Source organism: Lasioglossum baleicum, chromosome 14 (genome assembly GCF_051020765.1).
Source record: "Lasioglossum baleicum chromosome 14, iyLasBale1, whole genome shotgun sequence".
NCBI classification, from domain to species: domain Eukaryota; kingdom Metazoa; phylum Arthropoda; class Insecta; order Hymenoptera; family Halictidae; genus Lasioglossum; species Lasioglossum baleicum.
Genome location: NC_134942.1, coordinates 5,389,979 through 5,401,457, shown reverse-complemented (window position 1 = coordinate 5,401,457; position 11,479 = coordinate 5,389,979). Strand labels below are relative to the sequence as shown.

The following is an 11,479-nucleotide window of genomic DNA, read 5'->3' as shown; positions in this document are numbered from 1 at the left end:
TATTGTCTCCTATTCTCCTAATTCTTCCACCTGCAGCGACGCCAAGTCGAATAAGATAATTTCCATAAAAATTCCAAGGAGATAAGAGTACAATGCGAGAACGAACTTCCGTTTCACGGTCATTGCAAACGATTCCTCAAGGTAGATCTTACAATTAGCCTTCACGAGTTACTTATCGGAATGCTCGCAAAGGTGTAACATTTCCATTTTTTACAATGTTGTCCAAAGTTCGACGAACGTTAAACTCTCATAAGATAAGCCACCTGCCGCATATTTTAAATCGCTGAAGCTATATAGCTACCGGTTTCAGTGTTTATCAGCCGGAAGGACGTGTAGACTGAGCGGTGCAGCGAAGATAGTGATCAATAGATAGTAATGACGACGCCATCGATCAATAATGGGGTCACCGGTCCTAAGAACCTGTCAGACATGACCGCGGACCAGTTGCGGACCTTCTTGAACTCGTTCGATGTTGTACTGTCAGACTGCGATGGCGAGTGTCTCCGCGAATGCTGTTTTCGCTGCGTCAAGCGGTCACGATGGTTCCGTCGACGCTGAAGGACGAATTGCAACGGTGAAATGATCGATTTGATGTTCGCATAGCGTTGCAACGTCTGCCGATGAGTCTTCACTTTGCGATTCGAAGATGTAGATCTCAGGGACGGAACGATCGTGCATACTGGACGCTGAGTTCGAACGAAAAATTGAGTGTTTCCATTTTCGGAGCAGGTGTCCTGTGGATCTTGGACACGCCGATCCCCGGAGCCGTGGAGAGCCTGAAGAGACTTCAAGACCTCGGGAAGAGGATCTACCTAGTGTCGAACAACAGCACGATGTATTTCGATCTGTACAAGCGTAATGTGCGAGCCGCTCGCCTGGATTTGAAACCGGTGGATATTATCTTCGTTGATGATCAGCTCGAAGTGTCCTTTCAGACACGAGTGAATTAGTAGTATGTGGAATGAAATTTTTCGGTCGTGTTTGATATCGTGTGATTATTCCGCAGGAGCAAGTGGTTTTGCCATCGGCAGTGATGGGCTGGTACCTGAAAAAGATCAATTTCTCCGGGGAAGCATTCGTGGTCGCCAGCAAGCCGTTCCGGAAGGTCCTGGCGGACTGGGGCATCAAAATGTCACCCGAAGACGTGAGTCGTGCTCCTTCAGCGATGGAACTTTGAAGATTAATAATTACTTATAATCAGACTGCGGACCTTTATGCATTTATGATTTATAAAAATGTTCAAAAAATGCGGGAGTATTAACGCTGAACGTGCCGAGCTGTAAATTCAATAAGCACGTGGTTGCCTTATAAAAGTGACGAGAATTCGTTTATTTGTACATAGCAATATATACAGGGTATCCCACGTAACATTTTTCACGATTTTTCAATGAAGTGCTTACGACAATCTGACAAAAAATATTTTAAACAAAATTCGATCAGTTTTCGATTGGCTGTAAAGACTGCAATAAATAAGTTCGAAATTTTTGTTTCTTTTTAGTCTTGCTAAGGCCACCATCATTTTTTTAAATGGCAATTGGTGTTTTTGAGTTAACAGTATTATAGACCGTATCAAGACGAATTCAACGATCTAGTATACCATGACCTTCGGATGACCTTGAAGTACCATTTTAATAAATGAAGGTGGAAAAACAGCCAATCGAAAACTGAGCGACTTTTGTTTGAAATATTTTTTTGTCAGATTATCGCAAGCACTTAATTGAAAAATCGTGAAAAGTGTTACGTGGGCACCCTGTATATATATTGTATATGTATAATAGTAGCAATATACATAGCAGTATGTGCTGTAATAAAGATATATATTAAATCATTTCTTATGGAAGCATATTTGCAATTTCATTAATTGTGAAATAAAAAAATCTAGAACCGGTCAGATCGCCGGTCGTGGTACGTTTAGTGTTGAATTCAGCAGAATTTCGTACGATTTTTATTAATTCTGGATCTACAAATGCCAATGAAAGTAGAATTTCATTTCGCGCCACTTCCTGAAAATTCTCTAGAAAGATTGAACAATTGCATAAACATCGGCAGTCTTATTATAATCCATTTCAGCGACGGAACTTTTAATTGATAAATGATCCGTTCCAGCGGCCACTGATATTCGACGACGACGTAAACAGATCCCTGCACTCCGCGACGAGCACGGACGCCATTAATGCAGTGATCCTCGACTTCGACATGAGGTGCAGCCTGTCGATGCTGACCTACGTGGTCCAGTGCCTCAAGAACAAAGACGTATTGTTCTTGACCGGGTCCAATAGCGAATGGATCATCGTGAATCACGAGAAGAAAGCTCTAGGTAATCGATCAGATCGATGCAATAATCGATCATTGATTAATTTCCGGCGATTTTCAGGTACCGGAGCCTTGACCAAACTGATCAGCCACTACAGCGGAAGGACACCGATCGGGTGCGGCAAACCCGGCGACAATCTGAAGGATTATCTTCTTGAAGTGTGCCAGGTCGATCCTAAACGGTGTCTATTCATCGGAGACTCGTGAGTAAATCCTGTTAGGCGATTCAACGTATTCATTTCAGTGAGAATCGTTCTTTCGTTCTAGAATCAAGACGGACATGATGTTCGCGAGCAAGTGCGGGTTCCAGAAGCTTTTCGTCGAAACTGGCCTCGATACAATGGAGACAGCGTCGCACGACTGTCAGACCCAACCGGATTATTATATCTCTAATCTTGGACTGTTGTCGAAGATCATGGACTCGCGGTAAGCGAGCTCGACGAACCTGACGATCGATGAACTTTGATTCATCGATCATTTGAGACTGTGCAAGTGCTCTGTATCATTAATTATTTATTATTAGACTGCGGGTTTGATGCTTTTATCACAAAAATGAGTAAGCACTATTTAAAGCAGTGGACAGATTAAAAAGATTTAAAGACATCAGCGTATTGGTTTCAGCTTAACCGAATAATTAAAAGAGGAACACATTTTTTATTTCGCTTCTGTGTCTCGCAATCGATGCCAACATTTTTGGTGGACAGATTAAAAAGATTTAAAGACATCAGCGTATTGGTTTCAGCTTAACCGAATAATTAAAAGAGGAACACATTTTTTATTTCGCATCCGTGTGTCGCAGTATATATTTTTGGTGGATATATTAAAAAGATTTAAAGACATCAGCGTATCAATGTAAACATTTTTGTATTTTGTATATAGATCCGCAGTCTATTCATTATAGTGACTTTGATATTACAGTAATTTCGATGTATACTTCACCGCGATTTCATAGCTTCTGGACTATTTTTGTATGAATTCTGGGGCAATCGTCAACGTAGAAATGTAATGGAGTGTAATATACAGAGAAAAATTCACAGCAGTACATTTCATCTTCTTTTTCCGAAACCAATCGACAGGAGAAACTGTTCCATAATTAGCGATGCAGCACATTTGTAGCAATTACTTTTCGCTATTCGATCCGGCACACGCGTCCTTCAGTCGTATTCAAATTGCAGCGGCTCTGACTGGACAATAAAATGTTGCGCGTCTGTTTCCGGAAATAAATTTGCATGCGATTAATATTGCCATTAACCTTCTCTCTGTGAAACTTCAACTGCACTCGAGACTGACAAAAACGGAGATAAAAAGTTGACGAATGGAAAATTCCAAACTTTTTAAGTATCGTATACGTAACTTTTAAAAATCAATGAAATTTCTCAAAATTATTCCCTTCATTTTGCTCAAAAAATGTATGAGGTCCGATCATGTGTTCAAAGCGTGTGCTTTATTCATGGTCACTCGATTTCCAATCGGCGAGAAAACGAACATGACGAGATACACTGTTTAAAATGTCATTGTCTATTTACAATCTTATCTGAAGACGAGCGTTGTTTCAACATGTTCGAATCGGTTACGGAACGGCCGAGATAAGGACAGTGCTAAGCGAGTGTTAAGCGAGGAAAACACTTTTATTCTTGGGTGACATCTATGACGAATAGTTCATACTAACTTATACTACATTGATAAATACAAGCTAAAGAATATTTCGCGCGCTCATATTATAATAAAAATAAACCAGTTAATGCACTTGCCCCGCTTGCGCACTTACCCCACTCCAACTTACTGAACGCTTTTTAATGGAACCTCCAATAGCAACAGCAATTTTCATTGTGAACGTCATCGAATAGTTTCATTTAAGATCGCAATGTAAAACAAAATTTCTATGCTTTCGTTTGGCACAGCACAATTATTGAAAACCTAGCTTCCTGTAGGCAGTGTTGGGCAAATTTTATTTTAAATAATAAATAAACGTGTGTGACTTTAATTGCAAATAATAACTAAACTTTTTTTATTTAAATAAGAATTATTTAAATAATTCCAAAAATGATGTATTTATTATTTCTTATTTGCAAATAAAAGATTATTTATTATTTGGACTGAGAGGTGGAAATCGATTAAATAGTTTTTGGTCTTCTCTTATGTTTCTTGTATTTTGTATATGTATACAATGAACACGTGGCGAAATGAATATCGTGAACACCCGTATGTATAATATTTACGTACATAAATACAACTAGTTTTTGTACCAATTTGCTTGGGTCGGTCGCACGTGTTGTCCATCTGTCGGAGTTGAAGTTGTCGGAACGCGGTGGTTGTAAATACTCGGCCGATTCGGAGCTGATCCGTGCGCGTTTTTTTTCTGCTATAGCAAACTTCTCAGGTATACCGCCAGTGGTCGGCTTCGATTTGCTAATACAAATAATAATAGCAAATTGTATTTGTAAATAACAATTAACTTTATTATTTTAAATGAATTCATTTAGACTTGCTCAAATAATAGAAAATTATTTTTGCGTTTTGTTTGACTATCCAAATAACAAATAACTATTTATTTAAATCATTATTTATTGCCCAACACTGCCTGTAGGTAAAGTGTAAACGACAGTTTTTATTCATTTCTACGAGAAATGGCGCGTGTCAGTTGACGGCGAGCGAGAGGGTAAGAATTTGTGCTCGAATCTGAGCTGTACGGTTGCACCGCCCACATAAAAAGCTGTCGACCGGTTTAAAAATGGGTTAGAGGAGGATGAGATAACGGGGAAGACGCGGCCGACTATTTGGCGCCGTTCAGTCAGCTCCTAGACAGCCAACACTGGTGAACAGAGCGCAAGATCGACCACGAAGTAAACCTGCGCGGATCTGGAGACGAATCGACGCGTGGCGGGGGCAAATAGCATTGCATAATACTCGTGGTTTCTACTCGGGCATGATCGAGCAGTACCGGTGAGCGTGCGGAGAGGAGGATCCATCATTGTGAGGACACCGGCGAGACCAGAGGACCATGCAGGGACACCCGGTATGTTGCGAATCTGACCGCGCTTTGAAATTCCGAGCGATTTTTCCCACGAATAAATCTCAATTGATTTGAATACCGAAGCCGATAATAGTTCTTTGATAATAAATCTGACCGACGAAGACACGCATTCAAATTTATTTAACAAACACAGCGTCAATTTAAAAGTGATTTCCGAAGCGAACAAACTTCTTACAGTTTTCGAAGCTTCGGAAGAGCAGCGAAGCAAATAATCCGTGTTAAGCCTGTTTAAACGCGGAATTCGATTATGGGAGCGAGCGTCGCGTGCCGACGCACGTGCTGGGACAACGTTCTCGCGAAGACGATTGCGCAACGGAATGTTTATTGTTCGCTGTTGTTTACGTTAGAGAAGCTAGGAATGGTGTACGCGCGTTGTTGCGTTGAATGTACGAACGCTCTGTATATCGGCCGACGATTTATTGCCGTTCGTTCAAGTGCATAAATAAAACGTTATGCTAACTATCGGGATATTATTATCGACGCGAGTGTGTTACGGTGAAATAGATGGTTATGGTGAGGATCGCCGTATTTCAACTTTCACGATTCACCACTCTAAGTTCTCGACGTATCGGGAACGCAAAGTTACTTTATTGAATCGGCGAAACATACCGTAGCTCAGGTTATCGTCGACTAACTCGATACAAAACTAATGGATTATCTAATTCGAGGGTATATAAAGTTTTGGGACTGTGTTGGTGGTACACGAAGTACATATTGGGACGCTGAGTCAGTGATGAACTCTGGCCTGGTGACGTGTTGCGAAGGTCGGCGTCTTACAATTAGTCTTATCGGGCCGAAAACACCGCACGCGTTGGATGGTAAACAGAAGATTCGGAGCTGTGCGCCGCTCTTCGAATAAACGGGAAACCTGTGCCACTGTGCTTATTACAGGGTGACAAGAAATAACGGAGTTAATCATTTCTTATTATAATTCTGTCAAATTGACGAATTTTGAAAAACCAAATAATAACAACCACAACGTGGACCTTTAGTATTCATATATTGAAGAAGTTTCGAAATGGCCACCTTTTGCGCCGATACAGAGGCTCAAACGTGTCTTGAAATTTTCGGCAATGGTCCGCAGCTCTTCTGACGTCATTCGGTCCCACTCCTGGTACAGAGATTTTTTCAATGACTCCAAATTTTTATGGGGCCGAGCACAGGCCCTGGCCTCCAAAATCGACCACACGCTGTAGTCCATCGGGTTGAGATTCGGTGAGTACGGCGGCCATTCCATAGATGTGATGAAACCTGGAAAATGGGCTTTGCACCACTGCTGAGTCGTTTTCGCCCTGTGGGCCGGCGCGGAATCCTGCTGTAACGTCCATTCCGGATCGCCAAGGTGTTGTTGGGCCCACAGAAGTACGACGGCTTCGAGAAAGTCCCGTCGATACACTTCTTGGTTGATTTTGACCCCTTGATCCACGAAAACAGTAGCAAATCCCATTTTCCAGGTCTCATCACATCTGCGGAATGGCCGCCGTACTCACCGCATCTCAACTCTATGAACTCCAGCGTTTGGTCGGTTTTGGAGGCCAGGGCCTGTGCTCAGCCCCATTAAAGTTTCGAGTCGCTGAAAAAATCTCTGCGCCGGGTGTGGGACGGAATGACGTCAGAAGAGCTGTGGCCCATAGCCGAAAATTTCAAAACACGTTTGAGCCTCTTCTTCGAAACTTCTTAAATATATGAATACTAAAGGTCTATGTTATGGTTGTTATCATTTGGTTTTTCAAAATTATAATAAGAAATGTTTAACTCCGTTATTTCTTGTCACCCTGTAATTTCTCTGGAAAATCATTCTGAAAATTGTTCTTTCGCAGGATTGGAGGTCCTCGGTGGCGATAACATGCTCGCTGGCAGCGATCGTGGCAGTGGTGGCGTGGAACATGCGACGGCGCAGCTCGCTGAAGAGGAAGAACTCGAGCGAGAGCTGCGAGAAGCTGAAGACGGTCGACGAGAATGTTGAGAACAGCGTCGTAAATACGAAAGTCGAGACGGCGCGTCGACGCAGCGACGAGATCCCCGAATTACCGGACCCAAACTGGGTGAAAGTGGGTCAAGTCCAAGAGCTGTACGTCTATCCGATGAAATCTGGACGCGGGAGGAACGTCGCCGAATGCGAGTTCACCGAGCTCGGCATCTGTATCGAGAGCGAAGGGAAATTCACTCTGCGCGATCGGTAAGACGTCGCATTTTTCTTAGAAGGCAGTTCACACCTGGCTACTACGCTGCGCGCCTCGTTTCGGAGTCTAATCATTGATTAACGCTTGTTAGCGCTCGTTAGTAGGAAGATCCGAGATGTTTGAACGCCTACTGCTGATCGAATCCCCCCGCTACTGCGCGCAAATCCCGTAGAGCCCGTTCCCGACGGAATTGATGAACGTTCACCGTTCACCAGAATGTTTCTAGTGTACAACGAGGAGTCCGGTCGCTTCCAGACCGGTAGAAATTACCCGACGTTGATCCTGGTGACCCTGTCCGCGGTGGATGAGGACAAGGTGAGGCTGGAAGCCGTGGGGATGCCGAGCGTGGTCTTCAGCGTGCCGAAATGCACCGAGGAGAACGTCGAAGCCGTGCAATGCACCATGTGGTGGGGAGAACCAGTGAAATGTATCGATTGTGGACCGGAGCCAGCCGAATGGCTCTCAAGGTACGCTGAAGTTGACTGGCAACTTCGTGCAAACGCACGATCATGAATATTCTTCCCTTCTCAAGGTCGTAGCCACGCCCACCCTGCAGGTTCGACCTCCTGCCACGCCCACATTCCCTCTCCAGCCTCTACGACCCACCTACCGTCCCTCTCCTGCAGGTTTACTCCGCCCACTGGCCCTAGAGAGCTCTTGCAGGCATTAAACAGCCGATAATGTTTCAGATTTTTAACCGGAACGAGCTCTGGGCTGCGACTGGGCTACTCCATGTTGAACAGAAGAGATTTGAGCGTCTGGACCAAATTCACCAAAGTTTACAGCACTCTCGAGACCGAAGACACTGTAACGATGAGAACAAGCTCTATCTTCAGAACATCTTCGACATCCACGCCTCTTCTAACAGGAATATTTGTTCCCAGGGTTTGTTCAGCGATCTGGCAAGCTACATGCTGATGAACACAAAGTCCGTGGATGCGTTGAACGAAAAGTTAGAGCGACCCGTGCCCGCGCTACAGTTCCGTCCAAATATCGTGGTCTCTGGGCCGGAGGCGTTCGTGGAGGACAACTGGGAATGGGTGAAAATCGGCGAGAAGGTCGTCATTAGGAACGTGAAACCCTGCACGAGGTATTCACACCGCGAATACTAAATGATTCATAAAATTGCCAGCTCGGAGGGAATCTGAGAAACGTCTCCAATTGTTGCAGGTGCAAGTTCATTCTAGTGAATCCGGAAACCGGAAATCCGGAGACGGAGGAGCCGCTCAAAACCCTGAAGAGGTACGGATTAAATAGATTTGCTCGTTTTCGACGTCGCCGTTGCTGTCGTGAAATTTGTCTGATCGTTTCGCGTGTTTAGTTTCCGACTTCACAAGGATCCCGATCGACTGGCGCTCGAAGGTCAATCGCCGCTTATGGGAATACTATGCGGCGCCTACATCACCGGAAAAGTGAGAACCGGCGACGACGTCTACGTCCACGTTGCCGAGGACTCGGGCGAGTCGAATCACCGAGAAGCGTCGAGCTAGAGGCTACAGACCTAAACGAAGAACACTCTTTTCATCCTCTGCCCTCGCTCCCGAAAATAGACAACCTATTGTAGCATGTATGAATGAATGTGTGTGTGTGTGTGTGTGTGTGTGTGTATGTATGTTTACAACATGACGCAAGAGACGCGTCTTGCGACGCACGCGAACGGCGTTGGCGAAAATTCGAGGTTTGACTAATTGTAAGTAGTATGCGATTGAACACCGAGCGGAAAAGTGACGCGGGGGGGGGGGGGATCGGAGAGGCCTAGGGATGGGATCAAGTTCAATATGTACTCACGAATCCGAGTCAAGTTCAATATCCAAGTTTCATTTCATGCATTTCGATTGCTACTTAAAAGCAATAAAAGTTTCAATGATTATACTTGAAAAGTATTAATTGTATACATGTAGTTATCGAACCTCGGAATGAGTACCTACAAGTTTCGGAAACATACTTATCGGATACTTATTCGGAAAGTACTTCGATGTTGAAAGCAATCGAAACTTTCACAAGTAGTACCCGAATCTTGGAAATCAGAACTGCATAGTAGGTTTTAAGCACTTTCTTTATTAAATTCGTAACTATTTAAGAATAATATTTCATTTACAATACTTGGCGTTATCCTATTTCTTTTTTTGTCCATGATATCTCCTGCTTTTGAGAAAACTCTGTCTGAAGGTACAAAAGTGACCAGTATACAAGCATATTCACGTGCAATGTTTGATAAAATGGGGTACTTGTGACTGATAACGGGTCTTCTTTGCGTTCTAAATATTGTGATTTTAGATAATTTTAAGGGCCCGTGCGTCCTTACAATGTAATACCAATATAAAAATTGTTTTATTATTACATAATATTTTTACGAAACTTTCACCAATATATTTGTGGCATTTTTCTGATTAAAATAATATCAAACCAGAGAGGAAATGAGAGTGCTCGCGCTCACGGCCAAGATGCCGTGCCCATTATAGTGCTGCCCCCTACTCTAGTGCTTAGCCTGGATCAGCTCCAACATCATCTTTACCATGGACAAGATCCTACATCATCTTTAGAGAGCATGGATTAGATCCTACATCATCTTTAGCCTGGATCAGATCCTACATCATCTTTAGCTTCGTCGAGATAAGCGGGCTGCGCTGAACCTTACTCTATCAAATGAACCTTCCTCTATTAAATGAACCTTCCTCTATCAAATGAACCTTTCTCTATCAAATGAACCTTCCTCTATTAAATGAACCTTCCTCTATCAAATGAACCTTTCTCTATCAAATGAACCTTCCTCTATCAAATGAATCTTCTTGTATCTAATGAACCTTCCTCTATCAAATGAATCTTCCTCTATCAAATGAATCTTCTTCTATCAAATGAACCTTCCTCTATCAAATGAATCTTCCTCTATCAAATGAATCTTCTTCTATCAAATGAACCTTCCTCTACCAAATGAATCTTCTTCTATCAAATGAACCTTCCTCTATCAAATGAATCTTCCTCTATCAAATGAATCTTCTTGTATCTAATGAACCTTCCTCTATCAAATGAATCTTTTCTATCAAATGAATCTTCTTGTATCTAATGAACCTTCCTCTATCAAATGAATCTTCCTCTATCAAATGAATCTTCTTCTATCAAATGAACCTTCCTCTACCAAATGAATCTTCTTCTATCAAATGAACCTTCCTCTATCAAATGAACCTTCCTCTATCAAATGAATCTTCCTCTATCAAATGAATCTTCTTCTATCAAATGAACCTTCCTCTATCAAATGAACCTTCCTCTACCAAATGAACCTTCCTCTATCAAATGAATCTTCCTCTATCAAATGAATCTTCTTCTATCAAATGAATCTTCCTCTATCAAATGAATCTTCTTCTATCAAATGAACCTTCCTCTATCAAATGAACCTTCCTCTATCAAATGAATCTTCCTCTATCAAATGAATCTTCTTCTATCAAATGAACCGTCCTCTACCAAATGAATCTTCTTCTATCAAATGAACCTTCCTCTATCAAAGTGGTCCTCAAAAAATGATCCTTCTCTCCTCCTGGGTCTTGCCGTACCTTCCTCTCCTTATTTTCCTCCCACTATTCCGTTTCCTCCTCTCCTTCATTTTGACCTTTTCCAGGGGAGTTTTCTAAGGGTTGACAGCACCACTTACTAATGAGTCTTCGACGAGACAACACAACTCTCTCTCTTACTTCACGCACCGTACCTCTGTTTTTAATAAATGTGAGTTGAGGGAATATTTGGCGGTGTTTACTTATTTCAACAAGTTCCCTCACTAGTATAGCAGTATAGCAGTGGACTGATGATCATCTAATAAATGTCCATACCTCCCTGTACTGCAGTATTATAGAAGTCTGACGGTGTGACGAGTCTCTCAAAGCTAGTCAACATTCGCGTTATAAATGTTTAGAATGTATTATACATAAGTTATGTAGATGTATGTATGTACAATATA

The 11,479-nt window shown here is 42.5% G+C and overlaps 2 protein-coding genes across 4 annotated transcripts; both read left to right on the top strand.

Moving 5' to 3' along the window:
* Positions 1 to 126: 126 nt before the first annotated feature.
* LOC143215983 (uncharacterized) lies at positions 127 to 4,833 on the top strand. Its single transcript, XM_076438653.1, has 6 exons — positions 127 to 493; positions 730 to 890; positions 1,007 to 1,144; positions 2,107 to 2,317; positions 2,375 to 2,516; positions 2,581 to 4,833. Exons 1-6 carry the CDS (start codon positions 376 to 378, stop codon positions 2,741 to 2,743), a joined length of 933 nt encoding a protein of 310 aa, XP_076294768.1. The 5' UTR covers positions 127 to 375; the 3' UTR covers positions 2,744 to 4,833.
* Positions 4,834 to 5,136: 303 nt separating this feature from the next.
* LOC143215980 (mitochondrial amidoxime-reducing component 1) lies at positions 5,137 to 10,539 on the top strand. Of its 3 annotated transcripts, none has more exons than XM_076438647.1 (7): positions 5,137 to 5,329; positions 7,168 to 7,526; positions 7,746 to 7,997; positions 8,220 to 8,337; positions 8,415 to 8,620; positions 8,701 to 8,772; positions 8,852 to 10,537. In XM_076438647.1, the coding sequence occupies exons 1-7, from the start codon at positions 5,315 to 5,317 to the stop codon at positions 9,018 to 9,020; spliced, it is 1,191 nt and encodes a 396-aa protein (XP_076294762.1). In that variant the 5' UTR covers positions 5,137 to 5,314; the 3' UTR covers positions 9,021 to 10,537. The 3 variants fall into 3 exon arrangements, with proteins under 3 accessions (XP_076294762.1, XP_076294763.1, XP_076294764.1); XM_076438648.1 differs by lacking the exon at positions 5,137 to 5,329 and adding an exon at positions 5,483 to 5,860 and having other exon boundaries at positions 8,852 to 10,539; XM_076438649.1 differs by lacking the exon at positions 5,137 to 5,329 and adding an exon at positions 5,871 to 6,165 and having other exon boundaries at positions 8,852 to 10,539.
* The last annotated feature ends 940 nt before the right edge of the window (positions 10,540 to 11,479 follow it).